The sequence below is a fragment of the Anabrus simplex genome, chromosome 1, assembly GCF_040414725.1.
Source record: "Anabrus simplex isolate iqAnaSimp1 chromosome 1, ASM4041472v1, whole genome shotgun sequence".
Taxonomy (NCBI): domain Eukaryota; kingdom Metazoa; phylum Arthropoda; class Insecta; order Orthoptera; family Tettigoniidae; genus Anabrus; species Anabrus simplex.
In genome coordinates, this window is record NC_090265.1 from 1534555133 (window position 1) to 1534571298 (window position 16166).

A 16166-nucleotide genomic window follows, 5' to 3' on the forward strand; every position below is an offset into this window, starting at 1 on the left:
AGACTTATAGTGGCTCACATTTGTATGAGTGCAGTGTAAGACTATAATTCTCAGAATGATCATTTAGTTTGTGGATGTGTTGCAAAACTGCCTTTTGCAAGTTGAGAAAACGTGCAGAATGCAAGTTGAGAAAACGTGCAGAATGCAAGTTATATACCTTGTGCGAGTAATCGAATTCCAGGAGAAGAAAGACAGTGTTTTGTTCTATGTTGTTATGTAGTTTCCGTGGTTGTAGTTTTGAAGATGGTGTTGAGTTGTTTAAATAAAATTGTGATTATGTTAAAGTAAATTATTTTTTTATTGTACAGAACAGTACCCGTGCTTCGCTACGATATTACACGTAGTAGGCCTATACGGATATCGAAGTAAATTACTGTACACGCAGTGAATGAGACTTTTTTAAGTTGCATGTCTCTTAGCGTTATTCGAAGAACAGCATGAGAAGGTCCCCATACGTCGTTTCCAACGTAAAGTGCGAGTTGTGGAGTTGTGATGATAACGGCAAGTTCACCTGCCAACTGCCATTCACAAAATCGAGTTGGGAAGTTTTCATTATAATTACAGGCCCCCTTGCTTACTGCGCGGTCACAGTCGATTTGGGGAGTTAGCGTTACAATGGTAGGCGCGCTTTCCCCGTTCCAAACACATTGCTGTTGAGGAGTTTTTATAATAATGGCAGGCACCTTAACGGCTGCCAGTCAAAACTGAGTTGTGCTGTTATGATTATAATGACAGGATCTTTTTCCTAATGCCAGTCAGCTTATTTCCCGTCACACTCGAGTTGGTGAGTTTCGATTACAATAGCAGACCACTTTGCCTAAAGCCAGTCATATTTTAGATGAGAAAATGAGGTTATAGTGGCGAAAAAACACTTGCCTGCAGCAAGATAAAATCGGGTAGGGGAGTTTTGAACAAAATTGCATGCTCCCTTGCCTTCTACCAATGAAATTGTGAAGGGAATTATTCATTACAATAGTCTACGTACTTCAAGGCACTCCCTAACAAGAAAAAGACATGGGCATCTCCTAACACGTTGCTGGGGGAGTTTCAGAACGACCATGTTCCTATTACGACCAGAAACCGAAGGGCAATCTTGAACGTCAAGGTAAGAAAAAGGTTAAACATAGATTCGGACCACTAGCTCTCGGAGATTAAAAGAAGATTCCAACCAAACAAACCCAAACAAAGAATCAAGAGGAAGCTTAGAATTGATGCAGATACTCTGAAACAAAGCAAAGAGACATGTTGTGAAAACTTGTCGAAGCTGAATATGAACAGCTGGGAAGATATCCAAAACTCAATGTTTAAAGCAGCTGAAGGTTTGGGGAATCCAGCGAGGAAACGAAAACACAGGTGGTGGAATGAAAAGTGTGATGAAGCTTTGGACAGAAGACTACAAGCATGGAAGAGGTGGCATTCCAACAAAACCGAGGAGAGCTGGGAAACTTTCAGGGAAGAGAGGAAGAAAACAGCTAAGATCATACGATCAGAGAAAAGAAATTATGACAGAAGTAGGATGGATAAGATGATTTTCGAAAGAACAACATTCGAGCATTTTACAAAACCTTCAGAGAAGAACTACAGAAATACCAGCCATCAAGTTTGTGTTTCAAGCGGGAGGATAGTAGTGTAGTAACGAACAACAAAGAAAATTGTCAATTTCTCGCAGATTACTTCAAAATGTTACTGAATTGTGCAGAACCTGTGAAAAGATTCGATACGAAAAATCTATCTCAGGATAACCAAGATTCCAAGCCACCGAGTCTAGAAGAGATCAAAGAAATAATAAATGAAATTAAAATCAACAAAGCACCAGGTGAAGATGGAATTATTGCAGAAATATGGAAGTTCGGAGGAGAAACTGCAGCAAAAGCAATCCACGCCGTCATAGGAGAAATCTGGAGAGATGAAAAGATCCCCAGTGATTGGAAGTATGCTCTTATACACGCACTTCACAAGAAAGGTCTCCGGACGAACATCAATAAATATAGAGGAATCTCTTTACTCCCAATAACATGTAAGATACTCTATAAAGTACTATTGAGAAGAGTTGAAGAACAAGCAGACCATCTCATTCGAAAAGGGAGATCATGCGCAGTACAAATATTTAACCTGAAGAGCATTCTCAGAATAAGAGCTTTGAGAAGCCCGAACACCGTGGTAATATTTGTTGATTTTAAGAAAGCATATGATTCAATTGACCGGCAGACTCTATTTAACGTCCTAGAGGAATTCGGAATTGACAGGAAAACAAGAATGTTAATAAAACAAACCCTCACAGAAACTTTCTCAAAAGTCAAATTCTTCGGTGAAATTTCTGAACCATTTGAAATAAAAACAGGAGTCAGACAAGGGGACTGCCTATCACCAATTCTCTTTAACATTTTTCTAGAAAAAATCATTCGAACATGGGAAAAAGCCTTGGAAGTGAAAGGAATAAAGGGAATACATTTAGGGAGGAAAGAACAGAACTTAGAAATTAAGTGTTTGGCTTTCGCGGATGATCTTGCACTCTTGGCTCACAACCGAGAAAATGCCCAAATTATGCTGAATACTCTACATGAGATCGCTGAGAAAACCGGTCTCAAAGTGTCATATGAGAAGACTGAATACATGGAATATGGACATCAAGGGGAGAAGTGAAGCATGGGACTGTAAAAAGAACTAGGGGTTCTAGGGGTGTCTTACCCCCATAGTATTTTTTCCAGATAGTAGGTAATACTTGTACTAAGTTTAGTTGACAGCTATGCTTGAACATACACACAAACATCCATAATCTCGGTCACTTTCGACATTTTCTTTCCTTCTCGCCTTCTCTCCTCTCTGCCGATTGGGGCTCAACTTGGACTTAAACGACTTCCGGAGAGTACTATTCATTTCAACGACACCGAAAAGTATGGATTTGACACTATTTTCGATTATTTTTATATGTCGCCCCCACCCTCGTCCATCAAACCTAAAGGATAAAAATCCGGAATGTCACCATTCATTTCAGTGAATACGCACAATCCTAAGGGATAAAATATCTGCAGTGTCACTTTTCATATCAGCGACCCAGAAAACTACGGAATGGACACTATTTTCGATTGTGTGTATATCTCATTCCTCTTCTCGCCCCGCCTTCCCCCACCCGTAAAGGATAAAAAATCCGGAGTGCCACCATTCATCTCAACGAACCCGAAAACTATTTATTCGACACTATTTTCGATTATTTTTATATCTCACCTCCTTACCCTCTTACGATGTAAAAATAAATTATAAGGAGTTCATTAAAACACTCCCATATTCGAATGCAACGTTGTATCAAAATTTCAAAGCAATAGGTGGAGAACTTTCGGAGATTAAAGATTTTGAACAAACGAACATTTATATTTCTATTAATATAGATGAACTAGTGTACTGTTTGAAATAGTTAAGGAAAATGTTGTATGACTATATTACCTTTATTGCATTACCCCTTAAAGTGGTGAGCTCTCGTCCATGGTAAAAAAAATTAACGTTATTACTCATTTAAAGAATGAACGCACTGGGGTAAACAGCTGGCACTTCCCTTGTACAGCCATAAGACTCGCATTACTGACGGAATTTTAGAGACGAATTTTTGAGTGACTGAATGAAACGTTCAGTTAACATGTTGAACTAACAACTTCAGTCAACATTTTGGCTAACTGAAAAGTCCTTGTCAACCTATCGACTAAATGACAGGCTCTTTTAACGCGTTGACTAATTGATCAGTCCTATCAAAAGTCTGGCGAACTGCGAAGTTTTGTAAATACCGTATGTTAAAAAGGAAGTTAATTTAGAGGTTTGGCTGACTTTACCGACCAGGTAAGATCTTGGCAGACCAAAGAACAAACTGAAAAGTTATATTAGCATTTCGTCTGAATTCCTAATAATTTTTTGTCTTACTAAAAGGTTACGTTAAGATATTGACTGAGTGAACAGTTAGTTAACGCGCTGACGAAGTAAAATATTTCATCAATTTGGTCAAGCGGAAAAGATCACTTAATGTTTTGCGTGACATAGACAATCCAACAACTTTCTGATTTATTGAGAAGTTTCGTCAACATATTGACTGACTGGCTAACTAAAAAGATTCGTACAATTATCACATCTTACAGTCTTAATAGCACCACTAAAGCGAGACAAATGACCAGAAATATCTGATGATGTGTTGACTGACAACAGCAGTTACTACATTAAACTGTTAATTTTATGATAAGCTCTGCCGACTTACTAAGAAGTTTCCTTCATGTGTCAAACGACTAAAAAAGTGCAAAATAGAAAGCAGGAGTGGAGTTAAAAATTACAATTATCAGTAATGATTCCCCTTGTCCGTTGTGATTGGAGTAACTGTACTTCGTTAAATATTGATGAGTAGTCGATGTTTCGCCATTCTTTGCGCTTTGTGAGGTGAAAGACAGGATCAACACAAGATCCCCACAGTATCACAGAAGACACCACTTACTCTGCGGAGTCTGAAAATCAAGCACAAATACTCCAGCACGCGGCACAAGTGTCCTAATCGCCATTGACAACAGAACCACCTCTGGACTCAATGAAGCAGGATGTTTATTCTCATTAAAATATGGCATCTTTCAAGAAACGCCATAACTGAACTCCTTAAATTCCATATTCTTGCCGTTCGTTTGTACCTTATTAGATATAGATTGCTGGCAAACATGATCTCCATGAACTTCTTCTGTTTAAGTAGAGGATACTCTGAAGTACCTACGGTCTGTGAAAGATACGTACTCTGAAGAATGGAGGAGAAATCTGAGCACTGAAATTGATGAAGTACAGCAACATAGTGGCATTGTTGGGGTTACGAAAGCAAGACGACGTCAGTAGGCAGGATTTGTTGCTACAACCAACAATGGCCAATGGCCAAAAGTCATTATAAACTTCAGGTTAAAGTGAAGAGGAACGCCTGGCTGTCCATGAAGAAGTTGACTCAATGAAATACAATTCGGAAGGTAAGCGTCACTAAAGACTGGAGGTAAATAGCCAAGGATCAAACCTTGTGGAGAAAGATTTTTGAGTAATCACACGATATTTTGGGCCCCTTTGTAAGGTGTTGATAGTTTTCAGAGTTAAACAATTATAGAATAATAATGAATTCATTACACAACATTCCCTAATACAATTACATGTATACTGTGAATGTGATCCAAATTTGAAATAAATAGGATTCTAACTTTGTCAGATATGATAATAAATCTTACCTGGTGTTCAATAGCTCGGTGTGGCGCAAGGGATATAATATGTAGATGTATCTCTCCAGTGCAATGGAAACCAGAGTAAATCCAGAAGCCATGTAAACCATAATGACTAGATGGAGTGTCATAACACAAAGAATTTTGTGTTGTCCTAAATATTCATGCAGTCCGTCGAGACGCAGAGATAAGATGTAGTAAATGCAGATGAGTCCTAGGAAAAGGTCAGCTGAGCAGAGGTTACACGTTATCAGCAAACAGGCTCGATTTCTGCACTGACGTTGGATCACGTTCCAGTTAGTGATCAACACCAACAAAATGAAGGCATTCACGGTAGAAATCAAGGTGGCAGTTATGACCCCAACCAACATTATTGTTCTCTCCATGGCATCCTCACGAGCTGCTAATGAACCATTTAATCTGAAAATAATATGGAAATACTATTACTACCTACCGCTATTATTATTACAACAATGAGTAAAAAGCTATCATGATAGCAGAGTGGCAATCGTCACTGGATTTCATCAAGGCGTGTGGGTTCGAATCTCAGCCAAAACTTGTAAATTCAACTAAAATTTGAAGTTGAAAATAAAAATCACATCTCTGCAGTTCGGATGCCACATAAAACTGGAGGTCTCGCGGCTATAAGTACGATGCTTAGAATTAGGTTTGAGATCGCAGCAATGATTGATCCTTCTCTCTTTTTGCGGATAGTCCCGTGTCATAGTTTTGCATATTAGGTATAGACTGGCGGCGTTTCAAATACATAGAAGTATTTATTACCAGGGGCTATGGCAAACACTTACCCGATCCCAGGTAGCCTAAGCTACATATCGACTATCAGTTGATCTCATTAGGTTGCTTAAATATCGCTCACAAAATTAAAGTCTTTGGGAACACTGATTACCTCGGATCGAGCAGAGAGGTTTAGTTCAACTTGATAATGATTACTACAGTGTATTCGAAACGTCAGCAACCTGCATACAATATATGTACTGTGTGACCCCCAGTCCAGTGGCTAGTTATCCCCTGAAACGTATCTGGACGAGTGGATGATGCAATATCCGTATGACTCATACACATTACCCGGTGATGCCCTGGTCTTAACTATGCTAAGCTTCCGTATAGCGTGATTGAATCTGTCTTCTAAATTAACTGCTGAATATAGTATTTTCGTCTGCTGCCTTTAAAGATTCGATCTCTTAGCAGAGTGAGAAGAGAATTCCTGAAGCGCGAATGTCAACGCCTTTCGGAATTAAGAAAACTGTGAAGAAATTCAAAACTCTGGACTCAGTACTAAACAAAGTACGAATTAAACAACCGACTGTCTTAACTGACGAAACAAAATCAGGTTATTTGTTTAAGACTAGAGAGATCCCTCGGAAAATCTTTAAGGAAATTGGCTCAACGAAGTGGTTTCATTTATTTCTGTACGGCGAGTGGCAAGAAAACAAAGTCACAGAATTGCAAAAGTGTATACAACGTGATCCAGCCACAAGAAAACAGTATTGTAATTTATTTCTTCAGTCTGTCAACAGCGGTTAATTAAATCCTGAATTGATGACGAGGCGCGGTTTTATTTGCATGGACATGTAAATACAAAAAACAACCGTTATTGATCACATGCGAATTCAATAATAATATTATTCGTGACACTCTATTTCATGACATTAGAGTAGGAGTCTGATGCTAAAAGAATTGTGGGTCAAATATTTTAACGAAGCAATTAATTCTGACCGATACATAGAATTCATACTGTTCGAGTTTTTTCGTCAACTGACTGAACAGGAAAGATCCCTGAAATATTTCCAGCAAGATGGGGCTATAGCATACATCACTCGTAATTCAATGAATGCAGTGTGTCATGTTTCCGTGGTCAGAATAATTTGTACAGGTTTATGGCCAGCTTGCTCTCCCGATTTAACACCTTGTGACCCTTTCCTTGGGGTAGATTGAAAATAGTATGTGTCCAAGTGAACCCCGTACCATATAAAAACCGAAATTGCTATTCGTACCGAAATTTTGAAGATTCAAACAGCTGAACTGAAGTGAACCGGAATGTCATCACATGCTAAAACGGGTGTGTACATGCTGAGAAAGAGCATTTTCAACGCTTACTCTAATGGTGTATTTTTTTTGTTTTTCAAACTGATTATGCATTCGTCGAAGTTGATGAGTTTCTACGGGCGTACGGGAGCAGTGTAACGGCGACCGCGCTCTCGCTTACTGAAACGCGGTATGCAGTAAAGACGGCAAACCTTGAGGAACTCGTCCTGTACAACTACGACACAAAGTACCTCCAACGAAGACTGCAGACTATGTTAAATCTTATGGACTCGTGGTGATGATGACGATAATAATATCGCAGCAAAAACTGGCTTGAGGTTAACCCACAATCCCACTAGGAAACAACAGCATACGTAAAGTTCCTGCAGTCAGATACTTAGGAGATTAGATCTCAGCAAGCGAGAGTAAAACTTAGGCCATAGACACCAGGTGCACCAAGTTAGAGACGGCCTACCATTTCTGTAAAAGCATCTACACGTCCAAGTACCGAAAGCTGAAGCACTACAGCTCTGTAGTAAGACCCTCTGTACTCTACGCCTCTGAGAACCTGTTGATGAATCGAAAGGGTCCACTCAGGAAACTAGAACTCAGGAAGATCTTCGGGAGGATAATAGGGCCCATAAGAGAGGAGGATAGCACCTACAGGATCAGCCATAACAACTAGCTCTACGGACATCAGGAAGACATAGCCTCATGCATAAGGAAAAGGCGACTGACCTTCTACGGGCACATGACCCTCCTGAAACTCTGCAGGCTTACCAACAGAATCCTCACAGTGACAAGCAGGGGAAAGGCTTCCATGACCAAGAGGATCACCTCAGTAAAATCAGATGTAGAGGAACTGCAGATCCCATTAGAGACTACAGAGAACCGATCTCAGTACCGACAGGCCATCCTACAGGGAGCCTCCCCACAGTCCCTCACAAGCAAAAAGAATACAGTGACCACCAGACATAAGTGGACGGATGGAAGGAAGCAGGCACAGAACCAGAAAATTAAAGCGTACTGGGCCAAGGAAAAGCAGAAGAACCTAGCTAAGAGTTAAGACTAACCCCGTGGTCCCTGGTAGGCCAAAACGAACCGGAAGAGAAATAATAATAATAATAATAATAATAATAATAATAATAATAATAATAATAATAATAATAATAATAATAATAATCCACATTCACACTGAAGTCCACAGTATTGTACCCCATCCAAGCGAGGCGCGTCCTATATGTTCAATGGTTCAGTGAACCCCCCAGAAGTACAGAGTAGTAAAATGGTTTAATTAGCTCTGTATATTCGCGCACGTAGAGATAATTTTGACAACCACGCTCGCTTGTTCTCCGAAATCAGCGAAGAGCTCAATTTTTGGACTATGGGGCTATGACAAGCAGGGGTGGGGAGGCCGATAACATAGCCAAGGTATGAGTGTACCAGAGATAGACACCAGCTACAGCGAGCAGCCCCGAAATTAGCCGAAACACTGTCTCAAAGCGCGCGGTTAATATTTGCCCCTTGTAGTAGGTTTCGAAGAGATTTTAATTTCAGGATTTGTGATTTTTATATAATTGACTAAACCTAACCTAACCTTCTACCTGACAATCTTAGCATTGCCCTCTCCAGGAACATAAACCTCTACCCCAAACTACTCACACAAGACTTCCTAGATTTCGACCACAAACCCGGCCTAATCACGCCAGACGCCTCATTCACAAACGCTCCTGACGCCATCGCACTTCACTTCAGCTCCATTGATTGAGATCTCTACCGCAGTACCTTAAACGAACCCATCAATGGCAATCTCAACATTCGTTCTGCAGATGACATCGATCTACTGGCAGACAATTTCCCCAAAGCTAATAATACTTCCACCGTGGGACGCGCAGTAAGGGATGCCAAGGAAAAGACCCTCCCCCTAGAGGTATTACAACTCATGAAATGAAATGAAATGTCGTATGGCTTTTAGTGCCGGGATATCCCAGGACGGGTTCCACTCGCCAGGTGCAGGTCTTTCTATTGGACTCCCGTAGGCGACCTGCGCGTCATGATGAGGATGAAATGATGATGAAGACAACACATACACCCAGCCCCCGTGCCAGTGGAATTAACCAATTAAGGTTAAAATCTTTGCATGAAATATCTCTGGAATCTCCAAAGACGTAATCTACGCATCCTCCTTGAACATCATCGAAGAGCTGCATTCCACTCTGGGCTCTCTTAGTGAAGTGCTTCCGACGGCTCTGATTATAGCATGGCTCGAATGTTTACTGGTGCATATCCACACTCCTCGGACAACAGGGACTAGCTTATACAGACGACGAGAAGCATTGGCAGACACCTTGGAAGCAACGTGCTCTCCTAATGTTCATCTCTCCAATGATGACTTTACAGACGAATTGAAGGATAGTTTGCTCGAATCGAAGACTCACATCCGCCTATAGGTTTTACATTTGTAACACCAACTAAAGTCGCATCCCATATCAAGAGGCTTAAAAGAAGGCATTACGTTCCTGACCGAAATATTTAATTCTATTTGTCGTTCCACACATTTTCCAGAATGCTGGAAAACTGCGAAGGTTATCATGATATGCAAACCCCAATCTGATCTGACATTCCCACAAAACTACAGGTCTAATTCTCTCCTTTCAATCACTTCAAAGCTTTTCGAAATGATTCTCCTATCCCGTCTTCAGTCTATTATTGACGAACTCAGTCTGGAACCAGATGAACAATTAGGTTTCAGAAAAGGGCACGCCTCGATCCACCAACCACTTACACTTATGGAAGACATTACAAGAACGTTAGTGACAATGAGTACACAGGACTTGGTTTTGACGTCACATCGCAACAGTGTTCAACATTTTATGCGTATAGAAATCATCGTACTGTGTTTATATTGAGATGACAAGATGGAATTTAATTCCATGCCACTATTCATCAATTTTTAATTGTACTTGCCATAGTTTTAGCTGTCTTAAAGGAGGCCTCCTTTTTTCATTCGCTCTTATTGTAATACACGAATTTTAACCTAATTAGCTGAAGAAGAGAATGTGCCTATTCTCAAAACATGTCCTAGATCTAATGTAAATGTGAAATGTAAATATTAAAAAAAATTAACCAATAGTATTGACTAGGCCGATCATCCATCTCTCTATTTTCTGGACATCTCCTGAGCCTTTGACAAGGTCTGTAATGACAAACAAATCTTCAAAATGAAGCATCCTACTCCATGGCTCTCATCAAAAGCTACCTCACTGAGAGAAAATTTCAAGTCACAATCAGGAAGAAATTATCATCTGCCCGACAAATTACTGCAGGTGTGCCACGGGGAAAAATAATAGCACCTAGCCTTTTCAAAATGTACATATCCGGCATGTATAAATCTCAGAAAGTTCAGCTCTATTTATACGCTGATGACAAAGTTCTCCCTCTGTGGTCACTTGGCAGGCACCCTGAGTCGATAAGTTCTTCCAGCATAGCCACTCCATTCTCGATGCCTGGCTCGAAAAGTGGAGAATCAAAATTAACGTCAATAAATGCCACGATATACATTTAACCAAACGCAAAGTCTGACTCAAGGGCCATCTAAACCTATTTTGAAAAATAATTAGATGGTCTTCGAATGCCAAATACCCACGTGTCAGCCTAGACCGATGATTGACTTTTTGTCAGCACAAACAACAAATTTCGGCCATGCCCCACAGCACGGTCTATAAATAATTCCCATTACTGTATGCTGAAAATACCTTTCAACACAAAACAATCTTCAACTGTATACTTCACTAATCAGACCGCTACTGGGGTATGCCTGCCCAACATGGTGCATTGTCGCTAATTGGCACATGAATACGGTTCACTCCGTTCAAAACCGTGCCCTTCGCCTTACTACAGGTGCAGATTGGTATGTACGTAATGTCGCCATCAATGAAGATTGTCATAGAGCAACTCTAAGGGAAAGAAGGTGGAGTATAGCTGTGAAGTTATATAACAGGTTACCCACAGCAGGTGACCCCGTCATCAGCACGGGACTCAGGGCCTTAAACACAAAAGGTCAAGTATCTTTCTGAATTGAACAGCACCCAGTGCAAATTAACACACTGGCCAGCCCTGACTAATTCCAAATTCTAACAATCACCACAAAACCATTCAGTCAGGCGATTAAACCATCAAGAATGGTGCCAGTCGACGAACCACCAATTATCACGGCCCTACGATTTACGCAAAATTGCTAGTGAAAGTGCGGGTGGACGTTGTCCCCGACACTCGTGATGAGTGAAGGAATGATTCAATTTGTGCGCGTAAGATATCAATCGCATGGTGTGCTTTTGACAGTCTGAGCTAGAGTCAAGGTCATAGAACATCTATTGACCCAGTTTCATCCGCCGACAACAGCTGAGTGTGCTAAGAGACTGACTGTATGTGTGCATGCTTTAGGACATGATTTCATTTTTAAACGAGTGAACAATTATTTCTCTAGAATATTCAACGTGACGTCTTCGGCAACCAATCAGATTTCACTTCCGCTTGCCACGTCATAGCGGATACTTTACGTCTGTAGAATGTACTGTAATTTCACTCTCACCTCACCTGAGCGAAGTTAAGTGTGCTTTCTACAGAAGAAGCTTGAGTCTGCGTGCTTGGAATAGACTCTAATTTCTATTTCAATTTTCAGGTAACCATAGAACATCAATCAGTCAATACTTATCTGCATTTAGGGCAGTCGCTAGATGGCAGATTCCCTATCTCTTGTTTTCCTAGCCTTTTCTTAAATGATTTCAAAGAAATTGGAAATTTATTGAACATCTCCCTTGGTAAGTTAATCCAATAGCTAACTCCCCTTCCTATAAATGCATATTTGCCCCAATTTGTCCTCTTGAATTCCAACTTTATCTTCATATTGTGATCTTTCCTACCTTTAAAGACGCCACACGAACTTATTCGTCTACGCCATCTCCCCGCTCACAGCTCGGAACATACCACTTAGTCGAGCAGCTCGTCTTCTTTCTCCCGAGTTTACCCAGCCGAAACATTGCAACATTTTTGTAACGCTACTCTTTTGTCGGAAATCGCCCAGAACAAATCGAGCTGAATTTCTTTGGATTTTTTCCAGTTCTTGAATCAGATAATCTTGGTGAGGGTCCCATACATTGGCACCATACTCTAGTTGGAGTCTTACCAGAGACTTATATGCCCTCTCCTTTACATCCTTACTACAACCCCTAAACACCCTCATAACCATGTGCAGAGATTTGTACCCTTTATTTACAATCCCATTTATGTGTTTACCCCAATAAAGATCTTTCCTTATATTAACACCTAGATACTTACAATGATCCCCAAAATGAACTTTCACCCCATCAACGCAGTAATTAAAACTGTGAGAACTTTTCCTATCTCTGAAACCCTCAACCTTACTTTTAACCCCGTTTATCAACATATCATTGCCTGCTGTCCATCTCACAACATTATCGAAGTCACGTTGCAGTTGCTCACAATCTTGTAACATTTATTACTCTATACAGAATAAGATCATCTGCAACAGGCCTTACCTCTGATTCCACTTCTTTACTCATATCGTTTATATATCATTTATATATATAAGAAAACATAAAGGTCCAATAATACTGCCATGAGGAATTCCCCCCTTTAATTATTACAGGGTCAGATAAAGCTTCGCCTACTCTAATTCTCTGAGATCTATTTTCTAGAAATATAGCAACCCATTCAGTCACTCTTTTGTCTAGTCCGATTGCACACATTTTTGCCAGTAGTCTCCCATGATCCACCCTATCATTGCTTTAGACAAGTCGATCACAATACAGTCCATTTGACCTCCTGAATCCAAAATATCTGCTATATCTTGCTGGAATCCTATAAGTTGAGCTTCAGATGAATAACCTTTCCTAAAACCGAACTGCCTTCTATCGAATCAGTTATTAATTTCACAAACGTCTAATATAATCAGAAAGAATGCCTTCCCAGAGCTTACATGCAACGCATGTCAAACTTACTGGCCTGTAATTTTCAGCTTTATATCTATCACCCTTTCCTTTACACACAGGGGCTACTATAGCAACTCGCCATTCATTTGGTATAGCTCCTTCAAGCAAACAATAATCAGATAAGTAACATCGGTCTGGAACACTGTGAAACCAGTCCAGCTAACAACATGAGTCCTCATCTGTAACATGGAAAGTCGCAGGTAAGAGGAGGAGCTGAGGCCACACGTCTTCCATGAGTAGAAGACCATAATTTATTCTGTATACTAGCTGATGTACCCGTACTTCGCTACGGCATTCTCAGAAAGACTGTCTTTATGGTTTTCCTAGCTACAGTTAACTTAGGCCATTACGAAAATGTCAGTAGTAATGTAGGGATTAAAAGCAATGTTATCAAATACACTGACTGACAGAGCAAATGCAACACCAAGAAGGAGTGGTTCGAAAGGGATGAAAGCTGGGGAAAACACAGAGACGGCACGGACGAATAATTGATGTTTATTTCAAACCGATATGCAGGTTACACAATGCGCACGGCATCGACTCAGTAGGATGTAGGACCACCGCGAGCGGCGATGCACGCAGAAACACGTCGAGGTACAGAGTCAATAAGAGTGTGGATGGTGTCCTGAGGGATGGTTCTCCATTCTCTGTCAACCATTTTCCACAGTTGGTCGTCCGTACGAGGCTGGGGCAGAGTTTGCAAACGGCGTCCAATGAGATCCCACACGTGTTCGATTGGTGAGAGATCCGGAGAGTACGCTGGCCACGGAAGCATCTGTGCACCTCGTAGAGCCTGTTGGGAGATGCGAGCAGTGTGTGGGCGGGCATTATCCTGCTGAAACAGAGCATTGGGCAGCCCCTGAAGGTACGGGAGTGCCACCGGCCGCAGCACATGCTGCACGTAGCGGTGGGCATTTAACGTGCCTTGAATACGCACTAGAGGTGACGTAGAATCATATGCAATAGCGCCCCAAACCATGATGCCGCGTTGTCTAGCGGTAGGGCGCTCCACAGTTACTGCCGGATTTGACCTTTCTCCACGCCGACGCCACACTCGTCTGCGGTGACTATCACTGACAGAACAGAAGCGTGACTCATCGGAGAACACGACGTTCCGCCATTCCCTCATCCAAGTCGCTCTAGCCCGGCACCATGCCAGGCGTGCACGTCTATGCTGTGGAGTCAATGGTAGTCTTCTGAGCGGACGCCGGGAGTGCAGGCCTCCTTCAACCAATCGACGGGAAATTGTTCTGGTCGATATTGGTACAGCCAGGGTGTCTTGCACATGCTGAAGAATGGCGGTTGACGTGGCGTGCGGGGCTGCCACCGCTTGGCGGCGGATGCGCCGATCCTCGCGTGCTGACGTCACTCGGGCTGCGCCTGGACCCCTCGCACGTGCCACATGTCCCTGCGCCAACCATCTTCGCCACAGGCCTGCACCGTGGACACATCCCTATGGGTATCCGCTGCGATTTGACGAAGCGACCAACCTGCCCTTCTCAGCCCGATCACCATACCGCTCGTAAAGTCGTCTGTCTGCTGGAAATGCCTCCGTTGACGGCGGCCTGGCATTCTTAGCTATACACGTGTCCTGTGGCACACGACAACACGTTCTACAATGACTGTCGGATGAGAAATCACGGTACGAAGTGGGCCATTCGCCAACGCCGTGTCCCATTTATCGTTCGCTACGTGCGCAGCACAGCGGCGCATTTCACATCATGAGCATACCTCAGTGACGTCAGTCTACCCTGCAATTGGCATAAAGTTCTGACCACTCCTTTTTGGTGTTGCATTTGCTCTGTCAGTCAGTGTAAAATACTCGCTCAAATGAAAAACCGCACATTTTCTCACTTTTAATGAACAGTACTACGATGTCGATCTAACATTCAAAGTTCCAGTGATGGAATGGCCAGCCCGCAGAGAGCCGTGAACACTCCTTTGCCAATGTTCTGCTCATTCCAATCAGTGCCGCAGGGTAGGGATTGAATAGCTCGAATGCTATAATGAACCAGTTTGTTGCGTACCCGTAGCATCAGAAAATGTATGAACCAGAGGAGTGGAATGCTTAAGAAGAAAGTTATCTAACTCCACAGCTACTTCCCGCCAATATTCAGGCAGGCTGTTATACTCGGCACGAACCTGCGAGTTGGCTGTGCGGTTACGAGCGCGCAGCTGTGAATTTGCATACGGGAGGTAGTGGGTTCGAACCTCACTGTCGACAGCCCTGAAGATGGTTGTTCCATGGTCTCCCATTTTAACACCAGGAAAATGCTGTCTGTGTCGGTGCGACATAAAGCAAATTTTAAAAAATTACTCGGTACACAGCAGTAATCCCATCTATCGGGCATGACTGGCAACAGAAGACACAAAGCATATCACAACAAACAATGATCAACGTAATGTTATTGTTGTTCAATGTTATGAGCTATCTGTATCGTAGGCCTATACATTTAGTTTTCTTTCTAATCTATGATATTAGTGCGTCTTAGGAAATTATTTATAGCGTAGACTGTAGTTCCTCATTCCCCAACTTTACATAACGACTTTAATTAATTTCTGTTTACCGGTACCCATTTCCTCGTGACTTAACGCTGACATGGGCTTAACAAAAATCCAAATTCATGAATATTTCTATTATCATAGCCGGTACGGTAAAAATGCATAAGACATAAATGATCGGAAATCTAATGCTATATAACTTTAGTAATGTAGCATTTGTCGATACGACCATTAATAACACAGATATTTGAGAATTTAAATTTAGTTCTTCCCTTAAACTACAATTTGCTTCAGCGTGAATAAGATTATTTATGGCCTAGGTTATAGCGACTTACTTCTCGACTTTGCATACCGATTTTCATAACGATAGACCACTAATAACGTAACTAAT

General features: G+C 41.6%; 1 protein-coding gene across 1 annotated transcript in view; it reads right to left on the minus strand.

Moving 5' to 3' along the window:
- Positions 1–16166, minus strand: part of LOC136880141 (G-protein coupled receptor 3) — a 48131-nt gene that overhangs the window by 17146 nt on the left and 14819 nt on the right. Inside the window, exon 3 of the mRNA XM_067153280.2 lies at positions 5226–5636. Coding sequence (XP_067009381.2) covers positions 5226–5636 — 411 coding nt within the window. The remainder of the gene's footprint in view (positions 1–5225; positions 5637–16166) is intronic.